Source organism: Oncorhynchus mykiss, chromosome 4 (assembly GCF_057628025.1).
Source record: "Oncorhynchus mykiss isolate SJ-2025 chromosome 4, ASM5762802v1, whole genome shotgun sequence".
NCBI lineage: Eukaryota > Metazoa > Chordata > Actinopteri > Salmoniformes > Salmonidae > Oncorhynchus > Oncorhynchus mykiss.
In genome coordinates, this window is record NC_143025.1 from 36,562,759 (window position 1) to 36,579,479 (window position 16,721).

Below are 16,721 nucleotides of genomic sequence, written 5' to 3' on the forward strand. Positions count from 1 at the left end.
TAAGAATCCGGATTAGTCTCCCGCTCCTTGAAAGCGGCAGCTCTAGCCTTTAGCTCGATGCGGATGTTGCCTGTAATCCATGGCTTCTGGTTGGGATGTGTACGTACAGTCACTGTGGGGGTGACGTCATCGATGCACTTATTGATGAAGCCCATAACTGATGTGGTGTATTCCTCAATGCCATTGGATGAATCCAGGAACACATTCCAGTCTGTGCTAGCAAATCCGCGTCAGCTGACCACTTCCGTATTGAGCGAGTCACTGGTACTTCCTGCTTTAGTTTTTGCTTGTAAGCAGGAATCGGGAGGATATAATTGTGGTCAGATTTGCCAAATTGAGGGCGGGGGAGAGCTTTGCATGCATCTCTGTGTTTGGAGTAAAGGTGGTCTTCCCCCCTGGTTGCATATGTGACATGCTGGTAGAAATGTGGTAAAACTGATTTGTTTGCCTGCATTAAAGTCCTCGGCCACTAGGAGCGCCGCTTCTGTGTGAGCTTTTTCTTATTTGCTTATGGCCTTATAGAGTTGGTTGAGAGTGGTCTTAGTGCCAGCTTCGCTTTGCGGTGGTAAATAGACAGCTACGAAAAGTACAGATGAGAACTCTCTTGGTAGATAGTGTGGTCTACAGCTTATCATAAGGTACTCTACCTCAGGCGAGCTATACCTTGAGACTTCTTTAATATTAGACATTCCGCACCAGCTGTTATTGACATAGAGACACACTCCCACCCCTCGTCTTACCAGAGGTAGCGTCTCTGTTCTGCCGGTGCATGGAAAACCTCGCCAGCTCTATATTGTCTGTTTGTTCGTTCAGCCACGACTCGGTGAAACATAAGATGTTATAGTTTTTAATGTCCCGTTGGTAGGATAATCTTAATAGTAGGTCATCAATTTTATTTTCTATTGATTGCATGTTAGCAAGGAGAATGGAAGACATTGGGAGTTTACTCGCTCGCCTTCGGCTTCTCAGAAGGATCCCCGATCTGTGTTCCCTTTTCCGGTGTCTTTTCTTCACGCAAAAGGTGTGGATCTGGGCCTGTTCCCGTAAGTCTCGTCGGACTTATTAAAGGAAAAAGTTTATTCCAGTCCACTGTGAGTAATCGCTTTTCTGATGTCCAGAAGTTATTTTCGGTCATAGAGACGGTAGCAGCAACATTATGTACCCAATAAGTAAAAAATAAGTTAGACAAAACGCAAAAAAAATAAATAAATTGCACAATTGGTTGGGAGAATGTAAAATGTCAGCCATGTTCTTCGGCGCCATCTTGATAACTTATGTAAATGTGTCTACAAGTAAGGTATCAGACCCTTCACTCAGTACGTTGTAGCAATTCCAGCCTCGCCTTTGGCAGCAATTACAGCCTCGTCTTCTTGGGTATGACGCTACAAGCTTGGCACACCTGTATTTGGGGAGACTCTCCTATTCTTCTCTGCAGATCCTCTCAAGCTCTGTCAGGTTGGATGGGGAGCATTGCTGCACAGCTATTTGCAGGTCTCCAGAGATGTTCGATAGGGTTCATGTCTGGGCTCTGGCTGGGACACTCTAGGACATTGAGACTTGTCCCAAAGCCACTCCTGCGTTGTCTTGGCTGTGTGTTTAGTGTCGTTGTCCTGTTGGAAGGTGAACATTCGCCCCAGTCTGAGGTCCTGAGTGCTCTGGAGCAGGTTTTCATCAAGGATCTGTCACAATAGTTCAATCTCGTTTTCTTCCAACCAGAGAATCTGAGAAACAAGGTGCTTCCTTCCTTTTCCTGCCGAAAACACAATGCACCTGAGCACAAGGTGCCGTTTGGCAAACTCCAAGCGGGCTGCCATGTGCCTTTTACTGAGAAGTGGCTCGATCTGGCCACTCTACCATAAAGGCCTGATTGGTGGAGTGCTGCAGTGATAATTGTCCTTCTGGAAGGTTCACCCATCTCCACAGATAAACACTGGAGTTCTATCAGACTGACCATTTGGGTACTTGGTCTGACCAAGGCCCTTCTCCCCCGATTGCTCAGTTTGGTTGGGCGGCCAGCTTTAGGAAGAGTCTTGGTGGTTCCAAACTTCTTCCATTTATGAATGATGGAGGTCACTGTGTTCTTGGAGACCTTAAATGCTGCAGACATTTTTTGGTACCCTTCCCCAAATCTGTGCCTCAATCCTGTCTCAGAGCTCTACAGACAAATCCTTCGACCTCATGGCTTGGTTTTTGCTCTGACATGCACTGTCAACTGTGGGACCTTACATCGACAGGTGTCGGCCTTTCCAAATCATGTCCAATCAATTAAATTTACCACAGGTGGACTGAGTTGTAGAAACATCTCAAGGATGATCAATGAAACAGGATGCACCTGAGCTCAATTTTGCAAAGTGTGTGAATACTTATGTAAATAAGGTATTTTTATTTTTTCGATTAAATAAATTTGCAAAAAATGAATAAATGCTTTCACTTTCTCATTATGAGGTAATGTGTGCATATTGATAAGGGGAAAAAAACAAATTTAATTAATTTCAGAATAAGATTGTAACATAACAAAATGTGGGGTCTGGATATGTTTCGAATGCACTGTATAGCCATTGATTTTTGAATACATCTCATACATCCTTCTCATTAGTTTAGTTCAACTCTGTTATGGTATTGTAAACAAACACAGCTTCAAAACATGGTTAAAAATGGATGGTCAGTCCTTGCATCTATAGCTCTGCCTATGTATTTGAGTGGTTTCATTTGTTCAATCATTTCAGAGACCTTGTGTTTGAGTGGCTCGATCCCCGGCCGAGTCATACCAAGGACTGTAAAAATAGTACCCAGTGCATATCTTCTTAGCACACAGCATTAAGTAAACAGATTGGGGTAAGTCCCTGCAATAGACTAGCGTCCTGTCCAGGGAGTATACAAGCTGCCTCACGCTACAGAAACAGAAGATAGGCTCCTTGATGAGCAGTCTTATCAGCTTGTGCAAGGCTACTTTACTACATTTCTCCAGCCCCAACTCTCAGCTGTTTACTCCTCCCCCTTGTTATTTGAATCCCAGATTGCTCTGATGTCAAAATAAGTGTATAAGGGAACCAAGATCGCACACAATGATACTTTTCAAACAGACAAATATAGACATTTTCCTTTATTTTTTAATTATTATTATTTAATTATTATTATTTTTTATTTTTTTATAGCGGATTCAATCAAGGGCTGATGGAACTAGCTACTAGCTAGCTTGCTTGCTAAATCTGCCACATTTACAGAAATGTTGAATGATGTTCATTTGTCCCTGTCAAATATATGTTATAAATTAAATTAAATCTTCTCTACGCTTTTTTAACCAGTCTTCTACTGGGGAGAGGAGAATCTGCCGAGGAAGAGGATGCTTTTGCTCTTGTTATGCCTGATGAAGAAGAGGAAGGGATGGTCAGCTGTGAAGTGTTCCTCTCGGATCATACAGAACGCTACTATCCCAGCAGTGGCGGCGGCAGCCTCCGTCCCCTCCTCGTTCACCTCCACAAAGGCCTTATGGGCCACCTTAGACAGGAAGAGCCCCCCCTCCCCGTTCATCCCAGACAGGTCGGCCCTGCCCCCATCAAACACGTCCTTCATGCCCAGCTGGGTCAGGGGCTTGTTCAGCTCGTAGTCCTCCTCCAGTTTAAACTTGGGCAGGTGAACTATGACCTCTGTGCCCGTGTCCATGTTGTCCCTGCTGGTCCACTCGTCCAGTTTCTCCATGGTCAGCTCTCTCTCCAGCTAAAATGGTACATACAGTTAAAACTCAGTCAGTATAGAAAGAAGGTGAAACACACACAGTTAAAACCCAATCAGTGTAGAGAGGCGTAGCAGCATTGACACTCCTACAGATGATAGATGATACTGTAGTAGTGGGATTTTCAGCAGCCTACCCGGGCCTGAGCCAAGTCCACCACCTAGTGGCAAATGATGCGTGGAAAATGCTAATATAGGTACCATGACTTGCTAAAACGTTAGCATTTGGAAACCAGGGAAACAAAACCAACTGCTGTCACAGTGGTTCTTCTTTAAAAGTTTAGAGCTTAGGCTGAGACCGTTAGTGGTAGATTCTGTCATTGCACCACTCTATCACAAGGGGGAATTAGAACGCTGATCTCTCGGATGTCTAAACTGTGGCACAAATTGACTATCTTTTTGAAGAATTAATGGAAATATTTACAGTCTGAGAGTTTCTCTTCTCTGGCACTAGAGATAACTTTTTTTTTTAAATAGGCAGGGTGGGCTTTTGGTTTCTCTCTCTGAAAACAGAAATAAATCATTCTAAATAAAAAAACGGGCTTTATTTACCACCATGTGAAAGAGTGATAGCCCCTCTATATAAAGTGAGTTTCTGAAACACGGAGTCCTTCTTTGCTGATGTAAAGAAGAAACGGAATGAAAGAGTCAGCATTTTGTCAGTATAAAGCTGAGTGACTCACTCATTCATGGCTTTGGATCAAAATAAATAAGTACCAACACTCTTTCTGATAGTCTTTAAAAAATAAATGTTCTGACGGTTTGGACCAAGTTAATCTGCTCATGTTGTGTGTGTTCAATTATTCGTGACATTGTGGTTGCAATGAAGAATGTAAACAAAATCAATCGTATTCATAATGAATAATCAGACGCATGTTGCAAGCTTTATTTTTCCAGCTTTTTTTCCCCTTCTCATTTATTTTATCTCCAGCACTGCGTCACCCTCCGCCTCATGGCCTCAAACTGCACCATTTTGTTTCTCTCCGTCACCCACACGCACTTTCCCAGAAGGCATGGATTATTATACACTGTTGCAGGCCTAAAACTTATGGGTTTAATCTTCTGAATTAATGATTATATTGAAGACAGAAGCCGTCTCTTAATGAGTTTCGAAAGCCGATCTGTTATCCAGCGATTATTAATTATTATTAACCCTGCATTCTAATTATATAAAAGCCCCTTAGATATTCTCACAGACCAGATTTGCCCTAACGAAAAATGCCCTTAGATCTAAGTTTAGAATCCTCCAATCCTCTAAATTGGAGGGAGTACAGCATGTGTACAGTACAGTACTTTTGTCAATAAAATAATGATAAAAATACTCTTTCAAAATGTAGATGTTCATTTCAACTACTGTACATCTCAGCTACATAATCCCCAAGTCTAACAGTATTTTTTTTACATGTCTCCAGTAGATTTTCCGTTCCTCCTGAAAACCATAATCTGCTCACTTAAATGAATAGAGATCCTGGTCATTCTCACCCGACCCAACCATCCATGGAGATCAGTGGACAAAGGGCTGGACAACAGACAACAGAAAAAATACATTGGTTCCCAAAAAAGCGGTTAGTTTAGCTAGATTCTTAAAATATGTTTCTGTACGCAGAATTTGTGTGTTTGTAGTCACTTTTAATACTCATTTATCTACCGTTTATTCCATAGGCCACTGTAATCGATGGGGGCTCAGGGCTGTACCATTCTGCTCATCTGATGAAGATGCACATGGATCAGATTCAAACTTTGAAGACCGAGATGAAGTCATTGAAGGCTGACCAGCAGAAAGAGAAACATTCTCTGAGGGATACGAGAGATACGGGCGACAGCTGATCCATTGGTCCAGAGCCAGGCGGTATTGGCGGAGAGTCAGGTGGAGAATGACACGTTGAAGAGGGCGAGGAACGAGATGGAGTCACAATCCATGCCAGGCACACCTGTGAGCTCTGGAACTCCACCTCTGACAGGCAGAGTCAACATACGTGGTGGGTTCGTCAGGTCGTCGGTTCACACTGACATTTCCATTCCTCTTCTGACAAGAAAACTTGACGAACTGCTCACCAGGCACAGCAAGGGCCGTCCGGACCGTTATGCTGTTCTGCTATTCCAAGGATGTGTAACCGAAGAGAGATACCACGAGTGGACACAGAATACCAACTGGGATGGATCCCGAGACAAATGTGGCTTACCAGTGAACCTCCGGGTGTGTCTCAGAAGTTTCTGTCCTTGACGGATGGAACACGAAAAAGCATTAAAGACAGAGTTAATGAGTACTTGAGGTCACAGAGAAAGTCTGGACATGGCCTGCTCTCCCTTACGTAAGGAATTAGGCCCTTTACCATGTTTACTATGTACTGTAGGCTGTGTTTACTTGTCAGACTGCACAGTAGCCTAATAAACATACATTTCAAAACAGTTGAAAAAAATCTAATTCAATCATTTATTTGTACCACTGTAGATGCTGTTTTTATTTACAGTAGTTATATACAGCTGGAGGAATTTTGAAAACATGTTTTCAAACACAAAAATCCCCAAATTTGTGCCACAGTTTAGACTACCGATAGATAGTGCGGTCAGTTAGAGTTGAGTCCTATTCAAAGTGTAGCCTAAGGGCTAAAATGGGCAAACTTACAATGCTTAAGTACTCTAAAAACAGATTTGCCCCAACAACAAAAATGTATCAACCCCTACAAACATATTAATTTATTATTAACCCTGCATTATAATTGTATAAAAGCCCCTTGGATATTAATTTAGAATCCTCTAAATGTAATAAGATTTACAAGGACATTTTATTGATCTGCCAGTATTTTCATTTTGAGGTTCCGGTAAATTCTTTGATGTTTCCTTTTATGTGTCCTCACAAATATTATTGGATTATTCACCATGGCAACAAACTAAATGTATTTCTTAGTTAGGTTGGCTTTTGTGGAGATCAGACTATTTTCATTTGCAAGGATATTTGTAAATTTTTGACCAAATGTAAGTCAGAACAAATACTTATTTCACTTTTATAATATTCCTGTTGCTATATGGAAATACAAGAAATGTGTATGTAACTTTCTTCACCAGTTCCCTTACCACTTTGTACAATTGTGTGATTAGCCTACCCGTTGGTGTAACTGTAATGTTAATTATCTTGAGAGGAACTATGGTGTGTTATTTTTCTCTTATTGTCAATTGTGTATAGAGATTGTTGACATTAGTGTTTAATGTAACATTGTTTATTGGATTTACATTGTAGTCATTTTCTATTTCTTGCATCCTGTTTCCCTCTGTACACAGACCACATGTATACTCTGGTTCATCATTAAACTCCTAGACTGGTCTTCTGTGTCTGTCATCACTCTTTGACCAGAGTGCAGTACAGTATCCGTTTACTCCCAGTGGCCTATCCACACATTAGAGAGCACCAGACGCTGTTTTAATAATATAACTTATTTTGAACGAAAGCCAGGAATGAGTAAGTCAATCAGCCCTATGCTGTTCCTGCTTCTGTTGTCTATTCTCATTTCCCCGTTGGTTTGTCAGACTGCACAGTAGCCTAGTAAACATATTAATTTTAAAACAGTTTTTTAAAACCCCATTCAATAATATATTTGTACCACTGTAGATCCTATGTTTTTATTTTTTAGAATACAGTTGATTAACAGTTGGAGACATTTTGAAAACATGTTTTCAAACACTTGTTTTTCACACAAGTGTAGTAGGTTGTTAACAACGTTTACACTCCGAGAATGAGAATGGTAAATGACTGCAATTAAGAAATTGTATTTAATACAAAAGAAGCCATCCACCGAGGATGCGCTATTAGCAGGACAATAGGAAAGGAGGGTAGGGGGACCAATGTATTTAAAGACATTGAACAGTAGCCTAATAAACATATGCATTTCGAAATAGTAAAAAATAAATTGAATTCAATAACATATTTCTACCATGGTAGATGCTGTGTTTTTGGTTGATGGCCAATATTAAAACAGTCAAATGCATTAGTGAATTCAATCGCTTTAGCTGACATGTTGTGATTTATTCATTGTTGAATTATTTAAGTCTCCTTTCTCTTTGTTCTGGAGTTCTTGAATACAAAAGAAGACTTCCACCCTTGATAGGCTATCAGCAGGACAATAGACACTTGCCGAGTTTAAGGACTTTAAATGTAGTAATGGATGTTTGCGAGGCTTGTCACCTCTCCCATACTTTTGCATAGCCCACCAAATGCACTGTTTTCTAACCACATCTGGATGGTTCCATAACAAATTACTATGGGCATAAATATCACTGAATAACAGAACTATTGGAATAAAGTGGAATAAAGTAGGCTAAAGAAGGCAACAAATTGTTGCTTACTGAAACTCCCAAAGTCATCCAATTGTTATAATACGATTTGAAGCAATAGCCTACCCACGTGTGGTATTTCAGCACCATTTTGTGCTGCTCTGAGACAAGCATGGGGACTGGGCTTGATAAATCAATGAGATTTTATTTTTTAATTTTTATCTCCGTTTGGGTATTGGTTAGCCTACAATTAGGGTGGGAAATGTTAGGATTATTTTGCTCTTCACTCACAGTCACTTAGTAGCCTAGGCCTACTCCCGACCGGTCACGTTGTACAGCGCCATATTTTCTTAATATTAAAACCGTCATGCATTCCTGAATTCAATCGCTTTAGCTGACATGTTGAGGTTTATTCATTGTTTAAATATTCATGGCTCCCTTTGTTATTTCAATTTATAACTAAAATGCTTGAATGCATTTAAAGACATGTAAGACTTGTATGCTGTGTGATGACACGCACAAATTAACTAATGATTGATTGATATACTGTATATTGAAGTAGGCCTGTATGCCAATAAGTAAGTTACACTATAACATCTCTTAAGGACTCTTAAGTCTACAGCGCCTTGTCATTTCAATAACTTAACTTCTCAAAGATGCCCTCTAGTGGTCAAACTAGCATTAATGGCAACAATGGCTGACACTTAAATAACGTGCCACAGAATTCTGTGGCACCCCACAAGCTGTTGCAGTATGACACAACTTTCAAAGGAAGAACCACTGTACCTTGTCCATAGTCTGTTTTCATGGTAAGGAAACCAATGTAATTTTGTAATTTTGGTGAAGTATCTTTTTAACTATAGGAGGTTTTGTAGTGTATCGAACAGAGGTACAGCGAAGTGAACCCAGGTTGCTGGCACGAAAGGCAAACCCCCCTACGCATCGAGCCAATAGGGTGAACCCACTTTGTGGGATTTGTAACATGGCTCATTAGTAAGGGTTGCTTCAGTAGTGTGAAAAGGTTACAGGGGGTTGTGTATACCTTCACTAGGGGATCAGATCCATCAGTGGCCTCCTCAGGTAGCAGGACAAACATACTGAGCTCCTCGTCCACATACGGAAGCTCCACGATCTGGAGGTTATAGTCTGGGACGTAGTTAAAGGGGAACTTCTTCATCTGGTGCATCATCTGAACTGGCTTGCTTTCATTCTGAAAAATCACAGAATATAACAGACAAGGAGAATGAGTTCATCTGTCCACCATATAATTCACAATAGGCCTATATAGTGTAACTTGAAGGTTTGTTTTGTCTCTTGGATGACACACAAATGTGTCAAATCTTTGCCTGTACCATTGATATAAATAAGGCCCATTTAAAGTGAGCTTTTGAATCCTTTTTGGTTTAATATACATAATCATCATATCTTCTAGTAGTGTAGTATATAATTATATTATAATTCCATTATTGAATTACTCAGCGTAGATATCTATCTAAATATTATTGACAATATTGACCTGGTTTAGTTTGAAGGGCATCTCTTTGGTGTCTTTTTGGTCAAATCGATTCAGCCAGTTTCCTTTGAAGTAGATGGCGTTGACTAGAGCCAACCTTGTCATAGCACTGACTGTCCCCGGCTTCAGCAGATCTTTGATTTTATCTGTAAACGCAAACATACAAACACACATGCACGTACACACACAAAATGAAACAATCTAAACCAAAAGCAACTCTAAAACAAGAAGTACCATTTGGTTCTAATGTCATTTAAGCAAAGACACATTTATTAATCTTATGCTGAGTTCCATAATAGCTGATCCTAGTTACAGATCTGATGGTTCAATCAATCAAATGTATTTATAAAGCCCATTTTACATCAGCAGATGTCACAAAGTGCTTATACAGAAACCTAACACCCTAAACAGCAAGCATGGCAGATGTAGAAGCACGGTGGCTAGGAAAAACAGCCTAGAAAGGCAGGAATCTAGGAAGAAACCCAGAGAGGAACCAGGCTTTGAGGGGGTGGCCAGTCCTCTTCTGGCTGTGTATGCTGTTGTATTTATGTTGTGTTTTATCCTCCCTGTATTGCACTACAAATTTCCCAATTTAGACAATATACAGTACCAGTCCAAAGTTTGGACACACCTACTCATTCAAGAGTTTTTCTTTATTTTTACTATTGTCTACATTGTAGTGTAATAGTGAAGACATCAACACTATGAAATAGCACATATAGAATAATGTATTAACCAAAAAAGTGTTAAAAAAATCGAACTATATTTTTGATTTTAGATTCTTCAAAGTAGCCACCCATTGCTTTGATGATAGCTTGGCACACTCTTGGCATTCTTTTCCAACAGTCTTGAAGGAGACTTTGAAGACTTTGACTTGGCCCAAGACTTTGAAAAAAGTATCTTCTTCTTATTGGTCTCCTTTAGTAGTGGTTTCTTTGCAGCAATTTGACCATGAAGGCCTGATTTATACAGTCTCCTCTGAACAGTTGATGTTGAGATGTGTCTGTTACTTGAACTCTGTGAAGCATTTCTTTGGGCTGCAATTTCGAAGGCTGGTAACTCTAATGAACTTATCTTCTGCAGCAGAGGTAACTCTGGATCTTCCATTCCTGTGGCGGTCCTCATGAGAGCTAGTTTCATCATGTCACTTGATGGTTTTTACTACCGCACTTGAAGAAACTTTCAAAGTTCTTGACATTTTCCGGATTGACTGACCTTCATATCTTAAAGTAATGATGGACTGTCATTTCTCTTTGCTTATTTGAGCTGTTCTTGTCATAATACAGTGGCTTGCGAAAGTATTCACCCCCCTTGGCATTTTTCCTATTTTGTTGCCTTACAACCTGGAATTAAAATAGATTTCTGGGGGGTTTGTATCATCTGATTTACACAACATGCCTACCACTTTAAAGATGCAAAATATGTTTTATTGTGAAACAAACAAGAATTAAGAAAAAAAACTGAAATCTTGAGAGTGCATAACTATTCACCTCCCCCAAAGTCAATACTTTGTACAGCACCTTTTGCAGCAATTACAGATGCAAGTCTCTTGGGGTATGTCTCTATAAGATTGGTACATCCAGCCACTGGGATTTCTGTCCATTCTTCAAGGCAAAACTGCTCCATCTCCTTCAAGTTGGATGTGTTTCGCTGGTGTACAGCAATCTTTAAGTAATACCATAGATTCTCAATTGGATTGAGGTCTGGGCTTTGACTAGGCCATTCCAATACATTTAAATGTTTCCCCTTAAACCACTCAAGTGTTTCTTTAGCAGTATACTTAGGGTCATTTTCCTGCTGGAAGGTGAACCTCCGTCCCAGTCTCAAATCTCTGGAAGACTGAAACAAGCTTCCCTCAAGAATTTCCCTCTATTTAGCACCATCCATCATTGCTTCAATTCTGACCAGTTTCCCAGTCCCTGTCAATGAAAAACATCCCCACAGTATGATGCTGCCACCACCATGCTTTACTGTGGGGGTGGTGTTCTCTGGGTAATGAGATGTGTTGGGTTTGTGCCAGACGTAGCGTTTTCTTGATGGCCAAAGAGTAACATTTTTTTCTCATCTGACCAGAGTAGCTTCTTCCATATGTTTGGGGAGTCTCCCACATGCCTTTGGCAAACACCAAACGTGTTTGCTTATTTTTTCTATAATAATGGCTTTTTTTCTGGCCACTCTTCCGTAAAGCCCAGCTCTGTGGAATGTACGGCTTAAAGTGGTCCTATGGACAGACACTCCGATCTCCGCTGTGGAGCTTTGCAGCTCCTTCAGGGTTATCTTTGGTCTCTTTGTTGCCTCTGTGATTAATGCCCTCCTTACCTAGTCTGTGGGTTTTGGTGGGCGGCCCTCTCTTGGCAGGTTTGTTGTGGTGCCATATTCCTTCAATTTTTTAATAATGGATTTAAATGGTGCTTCGTGGGATGTTCAAAGTTTTGGATATTTTTCTATAACCCAACCCTGATCTGTACTTCTCCACAAATTTGTCCCTGACCTGTTTAGAGAGCTCCTTGGTCTTCATGGTGCCGCTTGCTTGGTGGTGCCCTTTGCTTAGTGGTGTTGCAGACTCTAGGCCCTTTCAGAATAGGTGTATATATACTGAGATCATGTGACAGATGATGTGACACTTATATTGCATACAGGTGGACTTTAGTTAACTAATTATGTGACTTCTGAGGGTAATTGGATGCACCATATCTTATTTAGGGGCTTCATAGCAAAGGGGATGAATAGATATGCACGCACCACTTTTCTGTTTTTTTTTTATGTAACATTTTTCATTTCACTTCACCAATTTGGACTATTTTGTGTATGTCCATTACACGAAATCCAAATAAAAATCCATTTACATTTAAATTACAGGTTGTAATGCAACAAAATAGGAAAAACGTCAAGGGGATGAATACTTTTGCAAGGCACTGTATGGACTTGGTCTTTTACCAAATAGGGCTATCTTATGTATACAGTGCCTTGCGAAAGTATTCGGCCCCCTTGAACTTTGCGACCTTTTGCCACATTTCAGGCTTCAAACATAAATATATAAAACTGTATTTTTTTGTGAAGAATCAACAACAAGTGGGACACAATCATGAAGTGGAACAACATTTATTGGATATTTCAAACTTTTTTAACAAATCAAAAACTGAAAAATTGGGCGTGCAAAATTATTCAGCCCCCTTAAGTTAATACTTTGTAGCGCCACCTTTTGCTGCGATTACAGCTGTAAGTCGCTTGGGGTATGTCTCTATCAGTTTTGCACATCGAGAGACTGACATTTTTTCCCATTCCACCTTGCAAAACAGCTCGAGCTCAGTGAGGTTGGATGGAGAGCATTTGTGAACAGCAGATTTCAGTTCTTTCCACAGATTCCATCCATCTTCCCATCAATTTTAACCATCTTCCCTGTCCCTGCTGAAGAAAAGCAGGCCCAAACCATGATGCTGCCATACCATGTTTGACAGTGGGGATGGTGTGTTCAGTGTGATGAGCTGTGTTGCTTTTACGCCAAACATAACATTTTGCATTGTTGCCAAAAAGTTCAATTTTGGTTTCATCTGACCAGAGCACCTTCTTCCACATGTTTGGTGTGTCTCCCAGGTGGCTTGTGGCAAACTTTAAACGACACTTTTTATGGATATCTTTAAGAAATGGCTTTCTTCTTGCCACTCTTCCATAAAGGCCAGGTTTGTGCAATATACACATATACATCTTGTGCAAGATTGTTGTCCTATGGACAGAGTCTCCCACCTCAGCTGTAGATCTCTGCAGTTCATCCAGAGTGATCATGGGCCTCTTGGCTGCATCTCTGATCAGAATTCTTCTTGTATGAGCTGAAAGTTTAGAGGGACGCCCAGGTCTTGGTAGATTTGCAGTGGTCTGATACTCTTTCCATTTCAATATTATCGCTTGCACAGTGCTCCTTGGGATGTTTAAAGCTTGGGAAATCTTTTTTTATCCAAATCCGGCTTTAAACTTCTTCACAACAGTATCTCGGACCTGCCTGGTATGTTCCTTGTTCTTCATGATGCTCTCTGCGCTTTTGACGGACCTCTGAGACTATCACAGTGCAGGTGCGTTTATACGGAGACTTGATTACACACAGGTAGATTGTATTTATCATCATTAGTCATTTAGGTCAACATTGGATCATTCAGAGATCCTCACTGAACTTCTGGAGAGAGTTTGCTGCACTGAAAGTAAAGGGGCTTAGTAATTTTGCACGCCCAATTTTTCAGTTTTTGATTTGTTAAAAAAGTTTGAAATATCCAATAAATGTTGTTCCACTTCATGATTGTGTCCCACTTGTTGTTGATTCTTCACAAAAAAATACAGTTTTATATATTTATGTTTGAAGCCTGAAATGTGGCAAAAGGTCGCAAAGTTCAAGGGGGCCGAATACTTTCGCAAGGCACTGTACCACCCCTACCTTGTCACAATACAACTTATCGGCTCAAACGCATTAAGAAGGAAAGAAATTCCAAATGAACTTTTAACAAGACACACCTGTTAATTTAAATGCATTCCAGTTGACTACCTCATCAAGCTGGTTGAGAGAATGCCAAGACTGTGCAAAGCTGCCATCAAGGCAAACGGTGGCTACTTTGAAGAATCTGAAATCTAAAATATTTGTTTAACACTTTTTTGGTTACTACATGATTCCATATGTGTAATTTCATAGTTTTGATATCTTCAATATTATTCTCCAATGTAGAAAACAGAAAAAATAAGATAACCCCTGGAATGAGTAGGTGTGTCCAAACTTGTGACTGTTACTGTATGTGATTGATTAACTGAATGATTGATATGTTGAATGATCATACTCGCTGTCTGCTGCTCCACCCAGCCATTGATCTCTCCTCTGGCCTCCTCTGCTGCGCCGAGGAAATCCACTGCCTTCATGTCTGCATGGTAGAACTTGTGGGTGGATTCTAAAAACTCCTACAGCAGAGTGAAACAGTTCAATTAGCATATAGAGGGCAGTAAAACCAATACAGCAGAGAGAACAGTTCAATAAGCATATAGGGAAACACGGTAGAACTTCTGGGGACAGAAATAGCACAGCCAGTCTGTTGTCTGTTTCAATAAAGCCCTATTCGCACAGGTCTAGTATTACTAGAGAACATCGGGTATGTAATTATTACCTCAGCATATCCGAAATGTGTAAAGATTGTATAGATTAGTAGACTGTAAAGTGGTAGTGTGGCTGTTACTTGCATGAAAAGTATAGTTTATAGTGAAACTCACAGTCAGGAAGTTGCAGGTCTTCTCTCCATACAGGCGATTGGCCAGTTTCAGGATGTAAGATGCAGAGGGAGAGTTGATATCTCCATTGAGTGTCTGGAAATCTGTGTGGATGTCTTTAGTCAAGTTGAATGACAGAACCTGGGGAGAATTCAGAGAGGAAAGATGGTTAAAGTGATGATAATGGTGGTTAGGGTTGCAAAACAACTGATCATTTACCAAAGTCACCAGAATTTGTGGTCATTTACAGTTAATCTATTGCAATTGACGGTCACTTTGGTAAATACTGTATACTTGAATAACTTTTAAAAAATGTATTCGTTCAAAATATTCATTTTTATATCTGTGTCCATGTTGTCCATGAGTTTCTAATGGATAAACTATGAGAAAATAGCGTAATTAATTTAAAAAACAAATTCTAATTAACAATGGAATCATTTTCAACTTTTTTCACAACTGCCACCAGTTAAGTGCCAAAACATTTACAACAAAGACATGTTGACACAGCAAAATAAATAAAAGAGTATAAACATATTTAATGTTGAACTCCTCATATTAAATACGAATGAACGCTACTCAACAAGTATTCTACATTTAGAATAATATTTTACGGCTTTGTCAATTTTTAAAAAAACATTTTCAAATCCTCTTATTTTTTATTAATTTATATATTTTACATTATTAAAATGTCTAAATCATACCCGAGTTTCCTCAATTCTGGTAGTTTACTGGTAAACTTAGAAAGTTATCGGTAATATACCCTCCCTTTGCAACCCTTTGGGTTATGATGATGAAATGAATAAAGGTGACTAAATCAAGCTTGGACTGTGTGCAGATAAAGTGCAGTGTACATCTCGCACACAAAGAAATTGTTATGGTGTAATATGCTACTGTAAATGTAAATACGTCCCATATGGCACCCTATTATTCCCTGCCTATAGCCATATGGGCCCTGGTCAAAAGTAGTGCACTATATAGGGAATAGGGTGCCATTTGGGGAAAAGTAACCTGTGGGTTTATAGCCCTCTCCATGGTAACTAGCTGGACAGTGATACGTACGTAGATACTGCTGTGGTACGTTCCAAAGTACAAGTTGAGTAGCAATAGTCAGAGTTAGTCATGTCTTCCATCTACGTTACATGTAGCCTACTTTAAGGGTGTGTATGTGTGTCTATCTCTCTCAGTGCGTATCTGTGTGTGTGTGTGTGTGTGCGTGTGCCCATGTCTGTGTATCTGAGTATGTGTGCGTTACCTTTGCCATCTGAGCAGCTGTGTCTCCTTTAGCTCCCAGGTAGACCATGGCCAGAGCTGAGCTGATACTGAAGGGGGAGATGAAGACATTCCCTGTGTTGGTCTGACCCAGAGTGCGGTACAGCTCCAAGGCAAAGGCTGTGTTAGAGCTGCTGATAGAAGCCATGGCTGATGACTGATCTGTCTGAAGAAAGGAGATTACAGTATTGTTTGACATATGCAGACTAATCAGATCATCAGATCTACACTGATTTTAATGTGACAATATGACGTTTTGGAGCATCTTACAGTATGTGACCAAAATCTACTCCACACATCTCCCCATCACTAGTCTATTTAATTTTGGAAATCAAGTTATCATTGATCCTGCATGAATTCTGATCCAATTCACTCTAGTTTGGGCCTACACTGAATAGGCTACTCAATGACATTGACAATAGAGAAATAGATTCCAAGGCAGAATGTTATTGTTCATTTTAACCCTGTGTTCTTGCACCCTCACATACCAATTGCTACAGGTGTGTGCCTTTCTAAATCATGTCCAGTCAATTTAATATACCACTGGTGAACTCCATTCAAGTTGTAGAAGCATCTCAAATCAAATCAAATGTTATTAGTCACATGCGCAGAATACAACAGGTGTAGATACAACCTTACAGTGAAATGCTTACTTACGGGCCCCTAACCAACAGTGTAGGTTAAAAAATATATATATATG

General features: G+C 40.1%; 1 protein-coding gene and 1 long non-coding RNA gene across 3 annotated transcripts in view; one reads left to right on the forward strand and one right to left on the reverse strand.

Annotated features, from left to right (window-relative positions):
* Positions 1-1,934: 1,934 nt before the first annotated feature.
* Positions 1,935-7,054, forward strand: LOC110521754 (uncharacterized). Its single transcript, XR_002473205.3, has 2 exons — positions 1,935-5,297; positions 5,395-7,054. It is a non-coding gene; the product is annotated as an uncharacterized LOC110521754 (long non-coding RNA).
* Positions 3,089-16,721, reverse strand: part of LOC110521753 (leukocyte elastase inhibitor) — a 45,571-nt gene continuing 31,938 nt past the window's right edge. For both annotated transcript variants that reach the window (XM_090231928.1, XM_021599592.3), the window contains exons 2-7: positions 16,005-16,187; positions 14,756-14,893; positions 14,332-14,449; positions 9,518-9,660; positions 9,044-9,211; positions 3,089-3,717 (exon numbers count right to left, since the gene is read on the reverse strand). In XM_090231928.1, coding sequence (XP_090088054.1) covers positions 3,310-3,717; positions 9,044-9,211; positions 9,518-9,660; positions 14,332-14,449; positions 14,756-14,893; positions 16,005-16,169 — 1,140 coding nt within the window. In that variant the 5' untranslated portion in view covers positions 16,170-16,187 and the 3' untranslated portion in view covers positions 3,089-3,309. The remainder of the gene's footprint in view (positions 3,718-9,043; positions 9,212-9,517; positions 9,661-14,331; positions 14,450-14,755; positions 14,894-16,004; positions 16,188-16,721) is intronic.